At 35.3% G+C, this 25136-nt stretch overlaps 1 protein-coding gene across 1 annotated transcript in view; it reads right to left on the reverse strand.

The window, feature by feature from the left end:
• Nucleotides 1-1708: 1708 nt before the first annotated feature.
• The window catches only part of LOC121327545 (transmembrane protein FAM155A-like), a 56256-nt gene continuing 32828 nt past the window's right edge, over nt 1709-25136 (reverse strand). The window contains exons 2-3 of the mRNA XM_041271619.1: nt 6928-7099; nt 1709-2178 (exon numbers count right to left, since the gene is read on the reverse strand). Coding sequence (XP_041127553.1) covers nt 1880-2178; nt 6928-7099 — 471 coding nt within the window. The 3' untranslated portion in view covers nt 1709-1879. The remainder of the gene's footprint in view (nt 2179-6927; nt 7100-25136) is intronic.

A 25136-nucleotide genomic window follows, 5' to 3' on the forward strand; every position in this document is an offset into this window, starting at 1 on the left:
CCAGAATTTAGCTCCCATATGGCTTTGCCTATTTGTTGTAAATCCCTGTATACTTAAATAAGCTCATTTTATTGGTTCCATTAAATATAGTGTTTTATAGTTTATAGCATTTCTCATTTCTGGGATAATAAATCCTCTAATGTACTTTGTTAGCTTGAATTTACTTTTCAAACACACCCTAATGCAGACAGATAAAAAGGAAGGAATGTGTAGTTTAAATCAGCCCTTATGAATTTTCCTTCCCTTTAATTGTAAGCTCTCTTCCTCATATCCTTTACATGCTGCATCTAAACAGTTTGTCACTCATTTTCTTTTACAAAAGTGAACAGAAGGCAACAAGACTATATACCTCATTATCCATTATCTACCAGATATTTATTTGAATATTTTTTTTAATAAAAAGTTGGGCTCCTCTGCATAATAATAAAAAAATAAAAAAATAATAATTTAAACCTTGCAGTATCAATGTTAGCTATTTGAGTGAGAGTGCTTGATATCATAGAACAAAGTGCTATTAAACAGGCTGGATTTTGGATTAGATCTAGAATGTATCATTAATGTATGTTTGCTTCTTATTAATTCAATTAATATATTACCAGGTGTGCTGGGTCACCTGGAAGAAGGGAGGAAAGGCCTATCCCTGAACAAGTGAAACACTTTTTTGCACACCCACGCATTTCTAAATAATGATATATGTTCGTGGTTCTGATGAGGTTGTCTTCCACCCTTTAAAACACAGGGCTGAGATGACAGCTATCACAAGGGTATTCGTTTTCATATAATCGGAACTGGGCATCATTCCAAGCTGGGCTCTTGAAATGAAATGCCAGTGTCCTTGTTTAAGATCATTCAAACTTAAAAAAAAATTAATGTGTAGCTTTAAAGCATTTCAGTATGTCTCAACTTTAAAATTTTCTATATCAATTTTTATAATTATTATTTATTTATTGTGATTTTCAGATTGCTTATGTTGGAATATTGCACACTTTAAACATAAATATATAAACAGGGAAAGCAAATTGTAAACTTTTGCTACCACCTTGTGCAACAAGAGGAATACAATAGAGGATTTAGTCTCAGGCAAGGCGGCTCAGCTGTCCAACAGACCAAAGATAAAAGGACTGGATTTATTCAAAATGAGAACCCGGGTACCACACTTTCGTAAACATTATCAAATATATCAACTGTCCAAATACACCATCTGAGGAAAAGGACAGCAATTGTATGCATTTATTGATTGATGGATTTGTTGATTTGTATTTGAAGGAGTCCCTGTGCCTCCTTGGCTTTGCACAAACTCCTTCTTTTTGTAACTAGTTGGATAGAAGATAGGAATAGGAATGTTTGTTCACGTGTATTTGTATATGCAAGTGTGTGTGTGTGGTAAGGATTCTGCTATACCATTGAGACTTAGCAGCTGTTTTGTGTTCTGCAAATCAAAAATCAACTTCAAAAGAAAAAATAAATACTGGATGAACACACACACAATGAATAGAAATACAGACAGTGTACTTGACTCCCACCCCCTCAAACAAAATTACAAATAAAAATAAAAAAATCCTGTATTAATGTAGTGAAAAAACAAAACAAAACATTAAAACAGTGTATAAACAGTGCAAAAAAACTCAGTTTAAACACTGCCATTTAGTCAACCAAAAAACTGTGGAATTTGTGTGTGTGTGTGTGTGTGTGTGTGTGTGTGTGTGTGTGTGTGTGTGTGTGTGTGTGTGTGTGTGAGTCCTTTTTGTGTTGATTTGGGCCCACTCCATTTTGAAATGTACCCACAAGGCTTTGCAGATGTGATTCAGAGGCTAAGCCATTGTTGCTGGTAGCAATGGGCTGCCAAAGTGCCAATCTAGGGATTTTATGCATGCCTCTGTTACTCTTCGTTGGTCGAGTTATCCTCCAGAGTAGAAATCCCTTCAAAAGCTAGCCCTGTAGAGTTCTGTGCTGCAGTCACTGTCACTACTGTGTGTAAGAGAATTAGGACTAGAAAGCACAGTTTAAGCCTGCTGTTGCACAGTCTGGATGCTGCAGAAGTTGCAAGCGATGTCCTATGATGACACACCATTGAGCCGTTCGTCTTTATTGTCCCTTTGGATTGGTTATCTGGTCTAAAGTCCCATCTGACGTCACAGCACTCTGGTTCTGCATCAGTCGAATGGTTTTCTAAAAGCCCTGTGAGGTAAACAAAAATAAAATGAATCCATGGCAATAACATGAATCCGTAACACTGTTAAGTTTCATAACATTAAAAAAAAAAAAAACACACACACACTGAAAATGAATCCATAGTACCTTTAGTTTATAATATTTCAAGACCTAAATAGTAATGACCCTAGAAATATGTAATCTGGTAATATCTGAATGATTCAAATAAACTTTGGGAGTTCAGCATGAAGTCTACATACTGACACTGACATAACTATAATGTGTGAACCAAGGTTTGAAATTCCAACATCTAACTGGGAATGTTAGTATCTTTGTAGCATTTCGTCAGTGTTTCTGATAAGGATTAACTGTAGCAAACTTGTGCTAAATTATTTATTTATAATGAGTTAGTAAAATACATTTGGACTTTCAGAGGGATAACCATGGGTCACATACAATGTGTTATTTATTTGAAGGTGGCAGCATTCTAGTTCAAATAAAATTTTTCTAAAATGTTGTGGGCTATCTGAAGGTATTTATAATCACGGCTGAACCCTACAGTCCTTACAAACGACTGCAACACAATTAGTTTACAAAACTAGCTGAAGTGCAGCCTGTTCTGTTAATCCATCAGATTGGAAATATATCCAAGGTTGGACATCACTATCATCATTGGTACCTCTTAAACGTTTATGAGGGTCAGTGAAATTCATAACAAACACCCTATTAAGCTTACTCACATTATTTTGCTGGTTTCCCCAAGAATACTACTTTCCTTTTTTATACATATTTATGGTCTTTTGTTTCATCTCAACCATCAGGTTCTGGATAGCCAATAATATGAATATCCTGTATTAGTACCTTATGCCTCTCTTTCTCTCCCTCTCTTAGTCAGATTGGAATGACTAGTTGTGAAAGTAAGTTACGTATATGAAATCCTGAAATAAGCATAACAATGTGAAAACTAATACTCTGCATTTCTAAGGTGTCATCCACAGTACTACAAAAATGGTAATAAATAGTGCATACAAATCCACTTGAAGAATGTGTAAATGATACTAGGCCAGAGAGTGCAGCTGGTTGTTCCTGTTTGTAAATAAAAAGATAATCATGCTAGTGCCTAACTTCAATTCCAGTCACAGCTTCCTGCTCAACCCATCCTTTAACACTTAGTGTCCCCTAACTACTCTGGGAAGGGGGACTATGCCTAAAAAAAAACTAAAACTTTCCTCAACAAAGCCTTCACTCTTGATAGCAAAGCATGGAGTGCACCTAACAAGCTATACTCTCCTAAGTAGTTCATGCCGTGAATTGTGGGAATCATGTGTGTTTATAAATGAGGACAGGTTACATTAGCAATCAATTAACCAATTTAACCTCATCTCATTCTACAAATGGATTTACATTTCCCTTTAATGGTAGGCCTGCCATTCAAAACAACATCTTTTCATTTATCTGGTTGATCTGCCCATTTGGAGAGGAAGTAAAAAGCATTTTATCTTCAAGGGTAGGTTTTTTTAAACCATCCATATCCAACTCACAAAATACAAACAATATTTACAATTTGCAGGTAAATTTAGTACTTATACATGTACAAGTTGTGTGTGTGATATATATATATATATATATATATATATATATATATATATATATATATATATATATATATATATATATATATATATATTGCACACACATACACATATACTTACACACAGTGGTTTGCAGAAGTATTCACTCCCCTGCAAAGTTTTCACATTTTGTTGGCACCTTAGTGTACCCCACAACACTTTCAAATTATACTTTACATATAGAATAGAAATAAGTAAGACTTACAAATAAAAACAGACTAATCTCAGTTGCATAAGCATTCAACCCCTTTGCTACTGCAGCCCTAAATCAGCTCCGGTGCAAATGATTTGTTTGAAAGGTCACAACATTAGAGAAATGGTTTCAACCTGTGCATACTTAAAGTGGTTTAACTTGTACAGGTTTTCCCTCAGGTATATAAAGACTTTCAAGCTGCAACTCACATAGTGATCCAACAAAGCAACCATGAAGACCAAGAAGCTTTCAAAACAAGTCAGGGATAAAGTGGTAGAGAGACACAGAGCAGGAGAAGGGTACAAGAAAATTTCAAAAGCGCTGATTTTCCAGTGAAAAATAGGCAAAAATGTCGCCATCCTACCGTGCAAAGCTAGTATAGACCTATCCAAAAAAGACTCATAGCAGTAACTGCTACAAAAGGTACTTCTGCCAAGAACTGACTTAAGGGGCTGAATACTTATGCAACCAGTAAATTTCATTTTGTACATTTTCTTTGCAAGTTTTGCCGACATTGAACCTCCTCCTTTGTTTGAAAAACTGAGCACACATTATTTGTAATATAACAAAATGTGACATTATTGGTAGGGGGTGAATACTTCTGCAAACCGCTGTGTGTGTGTGTGTGTGTGTGTGTGTGTGTGTGTGTGTGTGTGTGTGTATATATATATATATATATATATATATATATATATATATATATATATATATATATATATATATATATATATATATATATACACATATACACACACACACACACACAGCTATGGCCAAATGTTTTGTATCACGTATAATATTAGGAATGAGACATAATATAAATAAACATATGAGCATAATTTAGAAATTTCTGTCAGATTGTCATTAAGTACATGGGAAACTGCAAAGTGATATGCAATTCAATATGTTAGCATAATGTTGTTCAGGAGGTTTCATTTGACTTCATGAAAATGAGTTCATTGTATACATTGATGGAAAACTTTTGGCCATAACTGTGTGTGTGTATTATATATATATATATATATATATATATATATATATATATATATATATATATATATATATATATATATATATATATATATACACACACACAGTGGCTCTCAAAAGTATTCACCCCCCCCTTGGACTTTTCCACATTTTATTGTGTTACAACATGCCATTAAAATGGATCAACACAAAAAAAGTCCATAATGTCAAAGTGAAAAATAAAATCTACAAATTGTTCTAAATTAATTACATAATCAAAACAGAAAATAATTGATTGCATAAGTATTCACCCCCTTTAGGCAATATTTGGTAGAGGCACCATTGACAGCAATTACAGCCATGAATCTATTTGGATAAGTCTCTACCAGCTTTGCACATCTAAACACTACAATTTTTGTCCATTCTTCTTTGCAAAATTGCTCAAGCTCCGTTAAGTTGGATGGGGACCTTTGGTGAACAACAATTTTCAACTCTTTCCACACATTCTCAATTGGATTGAGGTCTAGGCTTTGACTGGGCCACTCCAGGACATTGACCTTTTTTGTTTGTAAGCCACTCCAGTGTGGCTTTGGCTGTATGGTTGGGGTCATTGTCCTGCTGGACTTCTCCCAAGTCCCAGGTCTCTTGCAGACTTCAGCAGGTTTTCCTCCAGGACTTCTGTGTACTTTGCTGCATCCATTTTGCCCTCTATCTTCACAAGCTTTCCAGGCCCTGACGCAGAGAAGCATTCCTATAGCATGATGCTGCAACTACCAAACTTCACAGTAGGGATGGTGTTCTCAGGATGATGTGCGGTGTTAGGCTTGCGCCAAACAAATGGCTTTCTTTCTGCCACTCTCCCATAAAGGCCAGTTTTGTGAAGCACCCTGTTGCCATAAGCACAGTGCCTCCCTGCTCAACCGTGGAAGACTGTAACTCCTTTAGAGTTGCCATAGGCTTCTTGGTGGTCTCCCTGATCAGTGCTCTTCTCACCTGGATACTAAGTTTTTGAGGAGGGCCTGTTCTAGACAGATTCACAGCTGTGCCATATTCTCTCAATTTCTTAATAATGGACTTTACTGTGCTCCGGTGTATATTCAATGCCTTGGAAATGTTCTTATATCCTACCCCTGATTGTTGCTTTTGAAGAATCTTATTCCGGATTTGCTTTGACTGTTCCTTCATTTTCATGATATAGTTTTTGTTAGGAAATGTACTACCCAACTGTGGGACCTCCCATAGACAGGTGTATTTAACCTGAAATCATGTGAAACGCCTTAATTGCATATAGGTGGACTAATTATGTGACTTCTAAAGACAACTGGTTGCACCAGAGCTTATTTAGGTGTGTCATAGCAAAGGGGGTGAACACTTATGCAATCAATTATTTTCTGTTTTATATTTGTAATTAATTTAGAACAATTTGTAGATTTTATTTTTCACTTTGACATTATGGACTTTTTTTGTGTTGATCAGTGGCAAAAACCCCTAATTAAATCCATTCTGATTCCATGTTGTAACACAATAAAATGTGGAAAAGTCCAAGGGGGGTGAATACTTTTGTAGTGGCTATGAAATATATACCGGCTTCAAATTATCAATTTATCTACAGCCTCCTGGGATGCCAGGAATATCTTTTTTACAGTTGTCTGTCATTTTTTAACAAAAATTAATATACATGCATACTGTATTTCCCCTCTAATTTACTTGCCATTCATTTGAACCAATTTGCTGTTTGTTTAATCCCAAAACGGCTGACTGCACAATATACTGTACATTTTTATAGCAGTTAACATGCTATCGTTTCTTGAGGAATGATTTTTGTCTATATTTTCTTGAAAAGTGCAAACAAAAGTATGCGGTTATAAAAGGATATACAGTATATAGCACACTTCCTTTTAAGTATTGAAGGGTTACTAATGTTTGATTAATACAGCCCAGTATACCTGAAGCAGTGTTGCATACTGTGCTTGGATGGGTTACCTGTACAAATAAAACTTGGACTCCCTCCATAGATTAGATCGTCATTGTCTGGCAATATAAACGGACACCTCCTTTGCACTTCCTCACAGTATTGCTTGCAAGGTATTTTCTTACTGCAGTGAAATTGCGTGGTTTCAAAATACTGGGAACACAGCCACGGTTTGTAGACAGTCTGGAAAGACAGGAATTGAGTGGGTGTAAATTAGGTTTATACACATTAATTGGAGATTATTGTACTAGACAAGTTTATCCCTGCCCTAGGATCACGGGGATCAGCATATTTGTCCTCGTCCATGTCAATCAGCCACAGAAAAATCCACTGTAAAAAAACAAAACATTGCAGAAAAAAAAAAGATTTAATATGCAACACACTACACTATTTCAACAAAAGTAATGCTAGCATATATTTGTTTAGAATCCATTATTATTATGCATCTGTAAACATCTTTGTAAAGGTAATGACAATTAAAAAAAGGGATAACCATTTATTACAATAGAATTATGGAAATAACTTTTTGTAATTACACACATTTTCTACCAGTAGTTGCCATGTAGGAGCAGTGGCACTTCGAGGTTATGTACGCTCCTAATCTAAAATGAAAGACATCTGTACCTATATATAAACAGGATCAGCGTCACTGCTAATGAGATGTTTTGTTTGTCTCCTGTCCTGTAGACAACTGATTTTTGCATAAGGAGATGCTGGAGGGAGGTAAGTTCCATGTAATTAAACTGGTCATCAAAAATATGTTTATTTATTTATAAATGTAACTGCGCATTGGAAAATTACCCTCTGTTGACAGAGAGAACATGGTACGGCTTACATTTTAAAAGTCAACAACCAAAAAGCAGATAGGAAAAAAAGGAAAACAGTGTAAGAAAGAACTACAGAACAATGTACAATTAAATAGAAGTTAAAACGTGATTTAAGCTAAATCATGATTATAGTGACTATTTATTGTTGGTATAAATCTCATTTTTTTATGTTTTCTTAACTCAACTACAGCAGAGCTTGTAGATCACATACTTAAACTCATGCAGCTGCAGGGGGCAGCACAGGCCTGACTGTTTAGTTCAATGTCAACTGGCTAGATGGGAAGAAGCTTGTATGTCTGCAGCTGAAGTTACTGTATAGGTAACTGGAAAGCCAACAAGCTATGTTATATCATAAAGTCGAGAAGACAGACACAGAAAACAAAGAAGATAACTTCTGACACATTCTGAGAAAAGCTTTATTGACAATTAATTTTTGATTGTAATGATTCTGATTGGTTTGTAGTTTGATATTAAGGTTCACATACTTTTGCAGCCCCAGGTGGCTATAGAATGCATTTTGTATTATGCAGTATACTACATGCATGTTCATAATATAGTATTGATGTGGCTGGCATTCGGGTCAAAAGAAAAGGCTACTTTATTTCCTTTATGCAAATTAAACTTGAATGTCTTTCATTTTTATTTATTTTTTTATTGATGACTCAGTATTTTTTTTAATTAAATAAAAAAAATACAACCTGTAAACAATTATTAATATTTTGTAAGAATAGGGTATCATTTATATAGTAAATTACCTCTTGGCATTACATATTACTTACCACACTTCCACTACACAGTATAGAAAGAACCACAGGCTGCATGTTCAGTTAAAAGTTAAAAGTTGTTATAGTTTGCTAAAGCTACTACGTTTTGCTTTATTTTTGTTAAATAAAAGTACTTAATAGCATTACTGTTTCAACAAATGTGATTGCCTGCCTTTTTTGTCAGATTGCATTTGTTTAATCATTACACTAACCCATCGTCTAAATGGGAGTCCTTTAAATTTCTCACTACAGTGGCCGTCTCTATCTGCACACGCATTAGCACAGTACATTATTAAAATGTGTTTCATTTTAAAGGAGTATGATATTTCTGCTTATTTTAGATAGGGAAACCACACTGCATCTTTGATAATCTCTGAAAAGAACTGCTGTCGTGAAAGTCCAGGTTTTACCTGACCTTGTTTTCTAGTATTATTAAGTTACAAATGGGTCGGAATTCCAAACACAGTACTGTTATTCACTGCTACTTCAGAAAAGTCGTTGGAATTATGTTAGAGGTATGTTTCTTTTGTGGTAGACACTGAAATTATTTTTGACTGTATTGATGAAATTGTTTTCAATTGTTTTTGTGGGCTTACATCAGGCACAACAAGTCTGGGCAAGGGTGCAATATGATGTACAAATCAGTAAATAAAAATAAAACAGAGAACAAATGCATAAAATTCTTTTCAAATGTATCGAGTCCTCCATATATAAATAAATCTGTATTTCAACCACATCCCTGTGTCATACATAAAAATAAGTCTAAGGCAGCACATTTTTTACCAAAAATTATTGAAAGAAAAAATTTGCATGGACAGCATAGGATACAACAGACAATGAAGAAGTTATTTCTCTTTGCAATCCATGATGATTTACAAACATACAGCTGCCTCAGTTTTGTGCCACCTATGCATGATAACCTTACACATCCGAAATAATCTGACTTTTGAGGAACTTTTTAGCACCAAATGCAATTTACTAACACAGATGCACTGTCCGTCTACGTCATATTCATAATTGTACCTAGTTTTACTACTGATTTGAAAAACCTGCTTCACCCTTTTCTTGGGGTGTCTGCACTAGAGTAAGGTGTTGACCGAACTATAGAGGTGTAGCCTCACTAATATAAAAACTCGAGCAATTTAGCTAGACGGACAGCCTCTTAAATTTTAGACATGTTCAGACTAGGTTCTGTAAATAATTACAATCACTATAAAAATAGATCAGCATTTACAAAATGATGGTTACAGGTGCCAAATATTTGTCTAATAGATTGATTGATTGATTTGTGTTATTGAAGGGTACGTAAATTATAAATCAATGTAAAGGCAACAGTGGTCAAGCACCATTATTTTTGCTCTTGTGCTTCCATTTGTGATCTTTTTACCAAATAAGGCCCAAGCTTTATTCAGTTTTTAGTACAGATGACTTCCAGTTCTGACCTTATCATATCTTCTCTAAGCAAGCAATTCATAACAATACACTTGTACAATCACTGGTAGGAATTCAAATGAGTACATTTACCTATTTTGAACTGAAGAATTATATATTAAGTATTGTCACAAGCGACCCTTAAACCCCTTCTCTCTTATATAAGATATTGGTACCTTTTGAATGGAAGGCCTATGCAGCCAAAGTAACTGGTCCTTTGATCGAACTTTATTTCTCGGGGGGTTCCCCATTGATGATGGGCATAGTAATGAGGCTGAAAAATTTCTGATATAAAAAATAATGAATTCTGGCCAACTCAGATATTTTGGATGGAAGGAATATGTAACAAAATAACCCTCTGATCAAATTGAAATGTATAAACAAAATAGTTATTAGTCCAGAACCATTACTCCCTGTGGGAAACTCTTTCAAAAGGGGGACAGACAGGCATGTATCCAGACTAATATGTGGATGTCAGAGATGCAGAACTGGGTTGTCACTAGCGGAACAAAAACCGTATATGTATCCATATGATAAAGCACTGTAGAATGTTTTTCGTATGCCCCTGATGATCCACAGGTATTATCCTTTACCAATTTAAATGTTAGATTAGACAATGCAAGGAGAATTACATTTTAGGGATGTGATGAGACTCTCCAGGTGAGATGGCGTCATTTGTGAAAGTTAGAATGTAAAGATGGGAAAATTGCAACAAAGGTTCAGATATCCTGTAGATACCAGGTAACTGATTTATTAAGACACACTTGTGATGCTTATCGCTGGATTCCTGACCCTGTGGTGGCTTTTAAGAAACCTTTGAGAACAAAACCAGAAAAAGGATTTCCAATCCTGCTGGGAGCACTCCGATATCTTGGACACAAACTGGATACTGTGTTCAAAAGACCATTGGAAGAAAATGAACTGTTAATAGTATTGTAAACCTCTGTACTGGTTTAGAAAATGTTAAATAACTACAAGCAGAAATATTATTGCAGACATTTATATTAGCCTAACTAAGAGGCTCAGTGAACTATAAAACACTGACATAATTCAATAACCTTGATGGGAATGCACATGTAGCTAAGTTTCTTATCAGCAGTTGCATCTTAGGACAAGGGGACTCTCGCTTTTGATTCTTATCTGTAAAAGTACTATGATTTTCATGGTACCATAAAAATATGTTTTAACAACCAAGGCGAAACTCACTTGCAGGCCAGGTGTTCTAACTCAAGAACCCCTTGCTTTTGTATGTTTTATCTTAACAAGCAAGAGGAACTCCATGGTACAAGAACATATATTATTAGTTTTAGAAAAAAACTTGTATATCCTTATCTTAGAAAAGTGGGAGAACGCCTGGTACCAAAAATAATTAATTTTGGAGATAAAGGCTGTCTAACAAACCAGCTGTTTAGGTTAAATTAAGCCTTCTGACGCAAGAAGGGAGATAACAAAAAAAATCTTTTACATATTGGAGCAAAATTACAATTAGTTATCAGCCAAGCTTGTTAACACAAGCCTGTCTGGTCCATCTTTTTAAGTCCTCTTTGCGAAGCTGACTGCTGGTGTTGTATTCAGAGTCTCTTGTTAGACGACTGTCCTTTCTTTGTTCTGTTATATATTTTGTCATATTTCTCCACAGAGGGTAAATATAATCCTGAATTTATATCTCACTTATATTTAAATACGATGCTATAGGATAAGATTATTATTATTATTAGCTTTAGCGATGTTGTTATATTGTCTGCATTAGTGCAAATGGGTGCCTTAGACTGCCTGAGGTGTACAATGTACCCATATTGCTTTATAGTATTAATGCTGTTAGTTTGCAAAGACATCAGACTGCCTGGGTCTGTGATCACTCGATCCATTTAAGAATTAATAGACCAAAGGAGTGAATATATACTCGGATTCGTTAAAATTTAAATAACCAAGTCTGCATAATTATTCTTGATTAATTGTTGTCTGGGCATGCCAGTATAACAACAAATGATTATAGGAGTTTATTCAATCGATTTGTCCACTTGTTTGCCTCCCCTTATTCTATTAGAGAATTAAAGAAGTGCTCAAAAGTCACATGTGGCAGAGCAAAGCTCTGCCCTTTATAAATTGGCAGGGATGGGGTTAAATTCCCCTACCTGCCTGGGTTTATTGTGTTCAGGTGGCTGGAGTTCTCTCTATCCACTCACCAGCCTGTCACATCACAATATTCCACTAATACTATGTGCCGAAGAACTAACTTTTACTACATTATTATTATTATTTATTATTATTATTATTATTATTATTATTATTATTATTATTATTATTATTATTATTATTATTATTTCCTAGCAGATGCACTTACGCAGGGCGATGATACAAAAAATACATATCAAGAATTACAGTACAATTAACCCTTTGCAGTCCTATGTCAGACCAGGTCCGACATTACAATTTTCCCTTTCCAGTCCAATGTTGGATCCTGTCCGACATCATCAAAAAGATGTAAAAGCACAGGTCTGCATCCAGCGCTCAAAGAATATCACAGACATTTGCAGCGCTTTTTGAAGGTTTATAGTAATAAAATAATGACTTGGATCGCATTATTCAGGAGTTTGGTGATAAAACGAGTGATCAGGAGAGGATTTCTCAGTATGCACTACTATGAAGAGATATGTGTTAAATACAAAAAACAAGGAATGGGGCAGGGCTGGAGATGCAGTACTGAGTGTTGATCTGCAGTGCCTTTTAAACCTATTTTAGGTTATAAAGAGGTATGTGAAAAATACAGTGAACAAGGGGTGGGGCTTGGCTGTACATACAGTACTGCGTGTCCTTTTGTGATTCAATGCCTTTTAAACCTGTTTTAGTCTGAAAAAAATATATTTTAAACAACACGTGTAAAATAAACAGCACGTGTGAATATAAATTTAGACCTGATGTGCCAGGTCTAAATAGGTACCGACAGACTGGAAAATTGCAAACGTAATACCGATCCACAAAAAGGGAAACAAAACTGAACCAGGTAACTACAGACCAGTAAGCCTGACTTCTATTATATGCAAACTTATGGAAACTATAATAAGATCCAAAATGGAAAATTACCTTTATGGTAACAGGGTCCTGGGAGACAGTCAACATGGTTTTAGGAAAGGGAGATCGTGTCTAACTTGCTTGATTTTGTTGAGGATGCAACATCGATAATGAATAATTGCAAAGCATATGACATGGTTTATTTAGATTTCCAGAAAGCTTTTGACAAAGTCCCGCACAAAAGATTAATTCTCAAACTGAACGCAGTTGGAATTCAAGGAAACAAATGTACATGGATTAGGGAGTGGTTAACATGTAGAAAACAAAAAGTACTGATTAGAGGAAAAACTTCAGAATGGAGTGTGGTAACCAGCGGTGTACCACAGGGATCAGTACTAGGTCCTCTGCTACTCCTAATCTACATTAATGATTTAGATTCTGTTATAGTAAGCAAACTTGTTAAATTTTCAGACGACACAAAAGTAGGAGGAGTGGCAAACACTGTTGTAGCAGCAAAGGTCATTCAAAATGATCTAGACAAGATTCAGAACTGGGCAGACACATGGCAAATGACATTTAATAGAGAAAAGTGTAAGGTACTGCATGCAGGAAATAAAAATGTACATTATAAATATCATATGGGAGATACTGAAATTGGAGAAGGAATCTATGAAAAAGACCTAGGAGTTTATGTTAACTCAGAAATGTCTTCATCTAGACAATGTGGGGAAGCTATAAAAAAGGCTAACAAGATGCTCGGATACATTGTGAAAAGTGTTGAATTTAAATCAAGGGAAGTAATGTTAAAACTGTACAATGCACTAGTAAGACCTCATCTTGAATATTGTGTTCAGTTCTGGTCACCTCGCTATAAAAAAGATATTGCTGCTCTAGAAAGAGTGCAAAGAAGAGCGACCAGAATTATTCCGGGCTTAAAAGGCATGTCATATGCAGACAGGGTAAAAGAATTGAATCTGTTCAGTCTTGAACAAAGAAGGCTACATGGCGACCTAATTCAAGCATTCAAAATTCTAAAAGGTATTGACAGTGTCGACCCAAGGGACTTTTTCAGCCTGAAAAAAGAAACAAGGACCAGGTGTCACAAATGGAGATTAGACAAAGGGGCATTCAGAACAGAAAATAGTAGGCACTTTTTTACATAGAGAATTGTGAGGGTCTGGAATCAACTCCCCAGTAATGTTGTTGAAGCTGATACCCTGGGATCCTTCAAGAAGCTGCTTGATGACATTCTGGGATCAATAAGCTACTGACAACCAAACGAGCAAGATGGGCCGAGTGGCCTCCTCTCGTTTGTAAACTTTCTTATAATGGTAAATTGCTAAAATGGTGGGTTGATAAAACAATCCACTGAAATGGTACAGAGCTAGAGCTCTGACCAGATTGTATTTCTGTTAGTTAAGATATAAGGTCACTGGAAACAAAATACTTTTCTTCATAACTTTGAACCCGTTTATTCAGAAGATGAAGTGCCATATAGCATGCAATAGAGCAGATGAGTAAAAGCGCTTCTTGATACAAACAGCTAACCCCTACTACATACAGATGGAGAAGATGCAGGGGATTGCACCACATGGCAGCTTTACAGTTAGGAGTCAATTTCAGCTGACAAGAAATTTGATGTAGAAAGACATTACTGATGTCAAATTGCATAAAAATTGAGCAGTTGCCATAATGCCCGGGCAGTTGGCGAAGTACCCAGCTGCAGCGGGCAGATGCTGAATTAGCTTTGAATTTATGTAATTTCGGTATCTGCCTGGGCAATTCATAAACTGCCCACAGCCACCCGGGCTGATGGCAAAGAAAGACTTTAGTGCGCCCTGTTATAATAAATGAAAGGCTAATGGAAAGTAACACAGCAGTATTCATCCTCTGGGTATCTACCTGCAGTTCTCAATAATAGTTTGTCAGTCAAACAACTTTATTTAATCATTAGACTGACTTAACAGTTTAGATTTATTTTTATTTATTTATTTTGACCCTTTGCAGTCCTTTTATTCAATGCTTGTCAGGCGTGTCCGGTCCAATTTTTCACACGCAATTTTTTTTTTTCTGAGAAAAACAGGTTTAAAACGCATTGCATGGCAAAATGACATCAGCACTGCATCTACAAGCCCCACCCCTTGTTCACTGTATTTTTCACATACCTCTTTATAGATGTGCATACTGATAAATGTTCTCTTGATCACTCGTTTTTCACCAAACTCCTCAATAATGCGATCCAAGTCATTATTTTATTACTATAACATCTCAAAAAACTCTGCAAATGTTCATGATATTCTTTGAGCACTGGATGTGGAAGCAGCTATCTCCTTTGTTTGTGTCCATCTTATCTCTGTGGTGCAGTAGCTAGCTCTGTTGCTCACATGGCCTTTTTTCCGGCTTCTTTCAGCTACTATCGTTGTCACTCGGCCATTGAATGGTTTTCTTGGCTTTTTCCAGAGAAAAAATGACTAGACACCTGTGCTTTATGTCTTTTTGATGATGTCGGACAGGGTTCGACATCGGTGGAAAGGGAAAATCGTAATGTTGGACCTGGTCCGACACAGGACTGCAAAGGGTTAATGAAATGATGAGGTAAATGTCTAATTGTCTGAGATCTGATGTCAACAAATGTTAAACATAAAACAATATTGGTTTGAATGTGTAAAAAATATTTTCTAACAAAATGAAAAAGAAACTTTTTTGTGAGAAAACGTTTTCTTCTGAGTTAAACTGTCGTTCATATTATTTCTAAATAAGAAAAGTAAAAACTTTATGCTATTGCGTAATAATTAATTAATATTGATATGACAAATTAGTTTCAGGTAACTATATTTAATTGGGTGGCTTTTACATGTTTAAAATGAACTCTGATTATTAGTCTCTTGTTGATATTGAATGATCTCTCATTCAAACAAATCAACTCTGCTCAGAAATTTGTACTGTAAGAATAAAATAAAAAAAAAAAATCTGGACTCCCCCCCCCCCCCCCCAATCTAACCTCTATATCTAATCAATGATGGAAATAAACAGTGCATTGATATTTTGTTCAGTTCAGTTCCTACAGCATTGTCAGAAAGTATTACAGTTATTTAAATAAACACTACAAGGCAAACTAATTGTAATGTTACGAAACACACTGCATAATATGTGTACAAGTATTACAATGGGTGGCTTGGTGGCAGTGCGCTTTTGCGCTTAAAGGCAACAAAGAGAATTCATTTGTATTGTACTCTATCTGTTAAATTTTCTTTGTTCAGATGGCTATGGGTAGTTAACCAGTCAGGGCAGATTCTGAAATGACATAAAATTCTTAACTAATTCGGCATCTGCCTACTGCAGTGGGGCACTTTATATATATATATATATATATATATATATATATATATATATATATATATATATATATATAGATAGATAGATAGATAGATAGATAGATAGATAGATAGATAGTAGCAGATTACGGAAAAAGAAATATGTAGTTCAGGAGGGGAAAAAGTACTACATCCCCCAGAATGTCATGGGACTGAGAGATAATCATTGACACCTGCCTGTGATTAGCAGGCAGATATATTAACAGGGCAAAATGTGTGTTCGGGGCAGTCTGCAGTTTGTGAGACGGCAAGAGGCTGTCATTGTGAAGAGACCTGTGTGGTTCGTAAAAGGTCATATTTGTCTATTTCGCCAATGTTCATTACTTACATGCAAAATTTCAGCTTGTTTGTACACTCTAATAATCAACAGCATGCAGTAGACATGAAAAAAAAAAAAAAAAAAAACTCAGTCTCGTAGGACCAGCAGTGCATTTCACAACTCACAACTGAAAGGATTAATAACCAATAGTTGGATCACCAAACCATTTACATTTTCACACATACATATACTAGCAGTGCTGGTCAAGCATTTGACTAAGCAAGCACCTAATGCCTAAATAAAGTCAGCAGTGTCAAGGGGGCTGGCTGGCTCTTCCAGAAGAGCCAACTAAATAACACTGGAAAAGGTTCAGTATTTATGTCTCACTTGCTTTGGTCAAAGTTGCTCTAAATTAGGGATTGATTGATAATTCTATTACAGAAACATCAGATAATGATACGCATGCGCCTAATTTGAAGGAAAGAAAAGCTGAAGATATTTTCCATCCATCTCATTTGCTTTCATATTGTACCTGTTTAACTCTGCACAATTAACAAGTTGTGTGGGACGTATCATGCCATTGTTTTGCACTCCTCAACAAGTGAAAAACAATACGTCTGCCTGGTTTCACAAAGCCAAGGTTTGATAAAAAATGTTCACAAAGTTACTTATTTTATAAGAACATAATAATAATAATAATAATAATAATAATAATAATAATAATAATAATAATAATAATAATAATAATAAAAATAAACAGGAAAATAGTTCTACTATTACATTTAGCACTTACTTGTTTATTCCAAACTGTGATAATTCATAATGCTACTGCAGCTCATTAAAGATTACTAGAGATCGTCGAGTATTAAAAGGTAGTTCTAGAGGTCATTAATTTATCCGTATAGTAAAACATTTGGTTGTAATAATAATAGAGTAACAAAGTTGTATTATTATTATTATTTATTATTATTATTATTATTATTATTATTATTATTATTATTAATACAAAACACTATTTCACAGAAAATTCTAGGTTTTAAATGTGCCTTTATAGTAGAGGACTGCATAATAAAGAATATGCCTGAGGCTTTCCATCTAAACAATGCTGTTGCTGTGTGAGGTCACAAATAATATATTAGTGATATGCCTGCATTCCTTAAAACAAGCTACAAATAAACTAAAATGCAGCCGATCTATACTTTGTACTTGTGTATTGATAATTGCTATAATTGTTACGAATACTAGGATTATCTGAGTAATCTGCACATCCCACAGTCTGGACGATTGATTAAAAAACTTAAAACTGTATCTTAATGGGAAGCAGTTCTTTATAATTATGGACACAGTCAGGTTGAAAGGCATGTTCCTGCAAGTCACTGTACAGGTTTTGTGAATCAAACATGTTAATGTATTTGATTAAGAGTGGAAGGATATGATTGATTCCGAACAACCCAGGCAACTGTGAGATAATAGTTTTCTCTCCCACTGAGGACAATCAACCAGGGACTGATTTGCTGTGTTAGAGTGTGACTGATTAAAATTTTACAACAGCTGACAAGACAATTTTAGATGTAAAATACTAGTGGTTTTCTCTTTTTTTTAACCTGGTTTAACTGAGGGCATCAAGCTTCCATTAAAAAATGTATAGCAAATGTAACCCATGTTATGGAATCCACTTGCAAATGCTTTCTGTACCAGTAGTGAAAGAAATGCAACCCTGATAATCCAAAGGAATATGGAATTGTTTTTGAATTGGGCAGACTTGAGGCAAACTAATTGTAATGTTATGAAACACACTGCATAACAGATGCAAAACTTAAGCGTGCAATTTTGTGCAAAATGAATGGGAGTTAAATTAATCATAATACTTTGAGGGAACTTGGGGTTATAATGTATTCTGTTTCAAAGACATTCTTACTTTTCCTAAGTATCTTGTATGCCATATTTAATCCATAACTTTAAATATTAACTCTTAAATCACACAGGGCCAACGAGAAGCTTACAACCTTTTGTGTCACTATCAAGCTAACCAAATAACAATTTCAGCTGGGTAAAATTGGCCCTTTATTTGTACAAGTACAACAAATATTTAGTATAATCAAACGCAAATTCAGGAATATGTTGTCCCAAAATATATAAAAATAAATTAAAAATTAAGGTGAAACAAAAGCACTAGGAAATGCACAATCAGGAAAGCTCCAGCTTTAAATAAGTTCACATCTTGGTTTCAAGGGTGCTCTATTGTTATTGTTATTCATTTTGGGACAATGTAAGTTTTGAAATGTGGTACTGTGAATAGAATTAGCTAGTTGATAGCTTGCTAAAATATCACTGGTCTCCTATTTATAAAATGTATTCCCAGTGTTAAAACATTCTATAACTAGAAGATGTTGTAAAAACAGAAAATAAAATGATGTCTCCTTTTTTCCAACATGCCGATAAAAAAACTGTCACTGCTAACATTGTTTAAGTATGCAATAAGGCCCAGTTGGGCGTCCGTATACGTCGAATATATGGACGCCTCAGGGCATTGTGATTCGTTTCGTGCCTTCAACCCCTGAGAAGTCTGTATATTCAATGTATTATAAATGCTACAAGGCCCTATATATTATAGGGCCTTATAGCTTTTATAATCCAGGTAAAACAGGGAAAAAAAAAGAAACACAAATAGTGTTTTTTTTTTTTTTTTTTTTTTTTTTACTAACACTAGAAGGACTGCAGATATACTCATACCTAGAAGGCCAGCAGCAGTCTTTCTGACGGCTGTATTCAAAACAATGTAAATAGTACAACGAAAGAAGAAACAGTTTTTTTTCTTTATTACGTACGCCACAAACACCTGAACAACTGAAGCATATTTATTATTTATATATATATATATATATATATATATATATATATATATATATATATATATATATATATATATATATATGTGTTTCATGCTTTGTGAGAATATTTAATACATATAGACAGAAAGGTACATGAACGCGCAGACCCATATGTGTTACACAACTGGAGAAAAATACATTTTAAAACCAAAAACCGGCAAAATGATTGCTGTGGGGCTTCTAGTGTTAAATATCCTTACGCCAAATAAAGTAGTCCCATGTATAATTTGATATTGCACCCCAGAGGGCAGAGTTGAGATGGCACTGAGTTATTTTTTCCTCCTGTTAGTGCAGACACAGTGTTTGAGCAGAAGAGACGTGAGGAATAAAACTAAATTCAACTAAGTCTTGGACTTCGGTAATTTGTTCATGGTCTGTGTCAGACAGGGGTAGATAATGTGCACAAGTGTCTTTTTGTGTTTTTCTTTAGGGTTTACAAACCACTAAAAATTAATTATTTGAACTGATAACATCAGAGTTGGGTGCACATAAAGACAGCAATTTTTTTGTTTGTTTGTTATTTTTTCTGTTTTGCCATCTTCCAGTTCATTTAATTGTGCTTCATCCGAATCGGCATGTCGCTTACTACTTTGGGATTTTTTGCAGGTAACTAGTCATTTAGTTTCATAGTTACAGCTGTACATCTGTAAGCGAGTGTAAGCAAGAGTGATTTAGAATATGTGACAAGGCTCCAACTGTCTGTATCCATCCAATGAGGACAGCTTGGACCTTGCTCGACCAATCACATTACTTGTTTCACATTCTATTACGAGCCCTGGATTATAATACCCTATATACAATAGAACTTTGCAGGTACATCAGAAAATAAAGGCAAACCAAGTTTGTCAGCTATGTTCAAACCCACTTATTCATTCTAGAAAAACGCTGAGGAAATCAAAGAACCACCATTTCCTGATATAATTGTGTCCTAAAGGAGTAAGATAATTATAAGTGTATTGAATAATTTGTCAGTCACAGATGATTGCCTCAAGCCACTATTCAACTAAACTACAAACCCTGTAATCATAGATCATGTCATGTTCTACTTTCACTGAATTATTTATGTAAAATTAGACAAACAATCTGTCTAATAACATTTATATTTGGCTTAAGATGTATGGTAATCAGTTTGATTTGTAAGAAGTTCCAATTGTAATTTTAAGTAACATTGACCTAATACAGTTTAATACAATAATTAAACTGTTCCAAACCTTTATTCTTAATACCCATAATTTCATAGAAAAAATGCACAATAGAAAACAAAGCAGAAAGAACTAGTTCAATTGGTAGGAGCCATCTTGTCAAAAATGTGAACAATGTTATTTGGATATATATATATATATATATTTTAATTGATTACTATCTATCGATTACTGGGATGATTACTTTACGCCTAAATAACAATTAGTGTAGAAAAGTAAGTGTTATTTGTTCTGTAGGACTCTTTGTTTTTAGTGTTCATAAAATACCATAATAAAATCGCTCTCAACTTGTGAGTTCAGGACTTAGGCACTGTAAATTATGTTTGTTACATTTTTGTTTAACCCTTTGCAGTCCATTTATTTATCGCATGTCAGGCACATCAGGTCAAATTTATTTTCACACGCACTGTTTATTTTACATGCGCTGTTTAAAAGTAATTTTATTCATAGTAAAATAGGTTTAAAAGGCACTGCAGGTCAACACTCAGTAATGCATCTCCAGCTCTGCCCCACTCCTTGTTTGCTGTATTTATCACATATCTCTTCGTAGTACATACTGATAAATCATCACCTGATCACTTGTTTTATCACCAAACTCCTCAATAATGCTATCTAATAAATTATTTTACTACTGTAACATCTCAAAAAGCTTGGCAAATGTCTGTGATATTCTTTGAGCGCTGGATGCAGAAGCAGCTGTCTTGTTTGTTTATGTCCGTGTTATGACTGTGGTGAAGGGATTATGCATATTTCTCAGATCCACCTATTTTTTTTCGGCTTCTATCAGTCTCACTCGGCCATTGAAAGCTTTCTCGGCTTCTACCAGAGAAAAAATGACTAGAGATCTGTGCTCGACGTCTTTTTGATGATGTCGGACAGGAAAGGAAAAATTGTAATGGTCCGATATAGGACCGCAAAGGGTTACATTTGTTGAATAAATGCTAACAAAGCTCATGCAAATACCATTATATTTTGTATTATGATTTTTTTTTTATTATTACTTGACAACAGAGCGACATTTTTTAACCACAGTAACACACTTCTTTGTGTCTGAAGGCACTTGGCCTACAGAATTGTAACTCAAACCACACTCCGGTGTGCAGTAAGATGTGTCCTGTCAGGTGTTATGGTTGGCATATACGTACCACTACGTATTTGTTGTTGAAAAAAATATTTTAAATGGTGACTCTGGTGGTGCACGTGTGTGTGTGTGTGTGTTGGTGTGGGGATTAATGGCTTGGTAGGGAAGGGGGTTAAATTGCTCCCTGTCAAAACACGTGGGAATGTAGCTGGAGCCGACAAGTGATAAATGATTAATTAAGGCTCCAGCCACGGGTGTTAGTTAGATAGAATGGTTTGTAAATGTTGGTGAAGGTTACCTCCGCGTCCATGTTTATTTACGTTTTGTGAGTTTTTGTGTCCCAATGTGTCTTTTTTTTTCTGTCTTTGGTTGTTTAAGTTATTATTTAGAATTAAACTGTACATTAGCACATTCAAACTTGCAGCTTCCTTAGGGTGACCAGATTTTTAAGCCTTGAAACTGGGATAGTATGGAAATTTTGGGAATAACTTTCAAGCTACAGGGAAGCCCTAGGGTTTTTATTTTCACTTTGGCAATGCTTGATCTAATATCATATTGAAAGAATGCAGAGACTCATGGCAATATTCAGAGTGGAATATTTTACTTTAAAAAGCTTTGTGAATAAATGATCTAATTATTTTTGTAATTCCATATCTACACAACAAGTATAGTTATTACATTACACAGTAGCAATTCAATAATATAAAATTCCAAGATTCTATTTTATTGTAGATTGCTGCTGCAAATCTAGTCCCTTTTCTGCCTAAGAAACTGCATCTTCTCTTGATTTCCACTTTCCATCTCGCTCTATCTCCATCTCTGTGCTATCCTCCAGTGTCCAATCTGCAAACCAGGCCCTTCCTGTATGAAATCATTACTCTTTTTAATGCTACTGTACTGGTCGTTCAAACTTCCCTTTAGTCACACCAATTGTCATTGTACTGTAATAAGTTAGATATGGCAACACAGCAGCCTGCATGAAAATACAATGCAATGATGATCTGGAGGGGGGGGGCACACAAAATGAGCATCCCAAGAAAGTTTCTTGGGACACTGGGACCAGTGTTCTGAAAGTGGGACCGTCCCGTCCAAAAAGGGGCATCTGGTGACCTTAAGCTTCCTTGTCTGTCCCTTTCCTGGTGAAAACAGCTTGGCAGTGATGCAGTCCTATTGCAGTGATGTTTTGTTATTTTATAGAAATGTTATTTAGGAAACATGCCTTAGGGAATTGAAAATAAGTGCACACACATGCAGGAACTGCAAAGCCAGAAGATGGTAACAGCATGGGCTGTACTGTAGATGGATATGCTACGGACTACCTTCACAGCAGGTGTCGTTTCTAGACAGTGATGTTTCATAAGCTTCATCACAGGGGTGGAAATACAACAGAGATATTTAAAGAAAATTCTCTTCTAGTTATGAGATACAAGTTATTGTGATAGAGAAACAATTTATGATGGATTTGGAGTTAAAAAAAAAAAAAATTTTTAACAAATCAGCATTTTTTATAAAGAAATATTCTTTAACAAGCAGGTTTTGTTTTTTGTAGGTCTGTGTTTCTTTGAAACAGTCTAAAACATAACGTTCCAGTCGCATCATCAAAGCTTAAAAAAAAAAAAACAGCACAGCCTCATTTATAAAAGAGAGTCATGAAAAGATTCTTATCTTATAACAGATTCATGTTTTACACTTTCCAGCTGTGACGACCAGAAACATTAATTTGGCAATAAACATTTTAACTGGTAAAACATATCTCACTGTAACACCTCCACTGGATCAGACAGCATTTCCTTGCTGGACAAACAAAGGCAAATCGACATAAAACAGAACATGATTTCCCTGGCTTGTGATTGCTAATCAGACAAAATAAGCAAAGGATTTATGGCACAAATGTTACAATTAATGTTAATAGGAATAGACATAGAGGACTAAAAGTTATGACTTTTCACATTACCTCAATTTAAAATCATTACAAGCACAAAGTATGAAAGTTTTACTCTCATATCCCCGACACATGCAGGCTATAAATGTGACAGGATAGCGTCATGGCCCAAGATGTTACCAGCAGGAATTAGAGACTCAGAGACAGAAGCTGCAGTGAAGCACTGTTGCACACATCTCATTAACAAAAACATGAATGAATAAACAGGCACAAAACAAAAAGGTACAGAAATGTACACAAAAAAACTGCTGCCAAGCTGGGTATTCCCCTTCACTGAACAGACTCCAAAACACAGTACAAAACCCACAAACTAAACTCCCTTTTCTCAAACACCAAGTCCAAACAAAGAATTGCTCCCTGCTTTTATATATGAGGCCCCTCCCCAATTAACAACAATTACCTAATTGGGGAATGGTCACCTGTGATTGTTGGCAGCGACAGATTTAACCCCATCCCTGCCAATCTTACATTCCCACACACAGGGGCAGGGCTGCTGCTCTGCTACAATCAACGTTAGCAGATTCTCTAGACAAGACGGAAACTATTTAAAATGACTAATAAAATAGCCCTATATTTCAAAAGAACCAATCATAGTAGTATGTGTGCAGAGAGTGCTGCTGTTCATTGGAAGTGGTTTTGCTTGTCTGATTGGCTAGACTCATGTGTCCTCCCACATTCTGCTAAAGATAGAGTTGTGAATCTACCACAAACAGCGGTGTGCATAATTTGAAAAACTATAACGGGGCCTTTGAAACTCCCTTTGGGACAATGGAAGTTCGTTATTTTTCTTTTCCTGTTTACATTACCACGGCAAATGAAGCAGCCATTTTGAACTACCCAGAACTCTGCTTTTGAACTTCTTTGAAGGTTTTTTAGTTGAAACCAGAAGAAAAAAACTTTTGCAGAGCAGCAAGGCAATCTGTTTCTTGTCTTCTTGTTAATGGTCTGTGTTGTGGTAGTGGACCTATTGGTAAGTTTATCTGCAGGGTCTTGTTTTAACCTATTAACAGAACCATCAGATGTATGTACATACATAGAACTACTGCAGCGGTTTTTATGTTTTTTTTTTTTAAGTTATATTAAAATGCATATAAAACTACTGCAGAATTGCATGCTACAAAACTGTTCTGTGTTATATGTAGTCAAAACAGTGTGTTTATTTTAATATACCAAACATAGTGCTTACCTTTAATTCCAATTTCCTCACTTGTATTTTCCCATAATTTCTTTGTAAAGCAGATGCTCCTCCATCTTGCCTGTGATATTTGGAGCGTAAAAACTTTGGTTTACAAAAAAAAAAAAAAAAAAGTTTTGACGTTATTGTTTGTTTTCCTTCAGGATATTGTCTGTGACACCATTTTTGCAGCCTGCTTGTTACACGTGAGGGAAACCTGTTACAACATGAGCACTGACATGAGACTTGGGCGTGGTGTTGGA

The sequence above is a fragment of the Polyodon spathula genome, chromosome 15, assembly GCF_017654505.1.
Source record: "Polyodon spathula isolate WHYD16114869_AA chromosome 15, ASM1765450v1, whole genome shotgun sequence".
Taxonomy (NCBI): Eukaryota; Metazoa; Chordata; class Actinopteri; order Acipenseriformes; family Polyodontidae; genus Polyodon; species Polyodon spathula.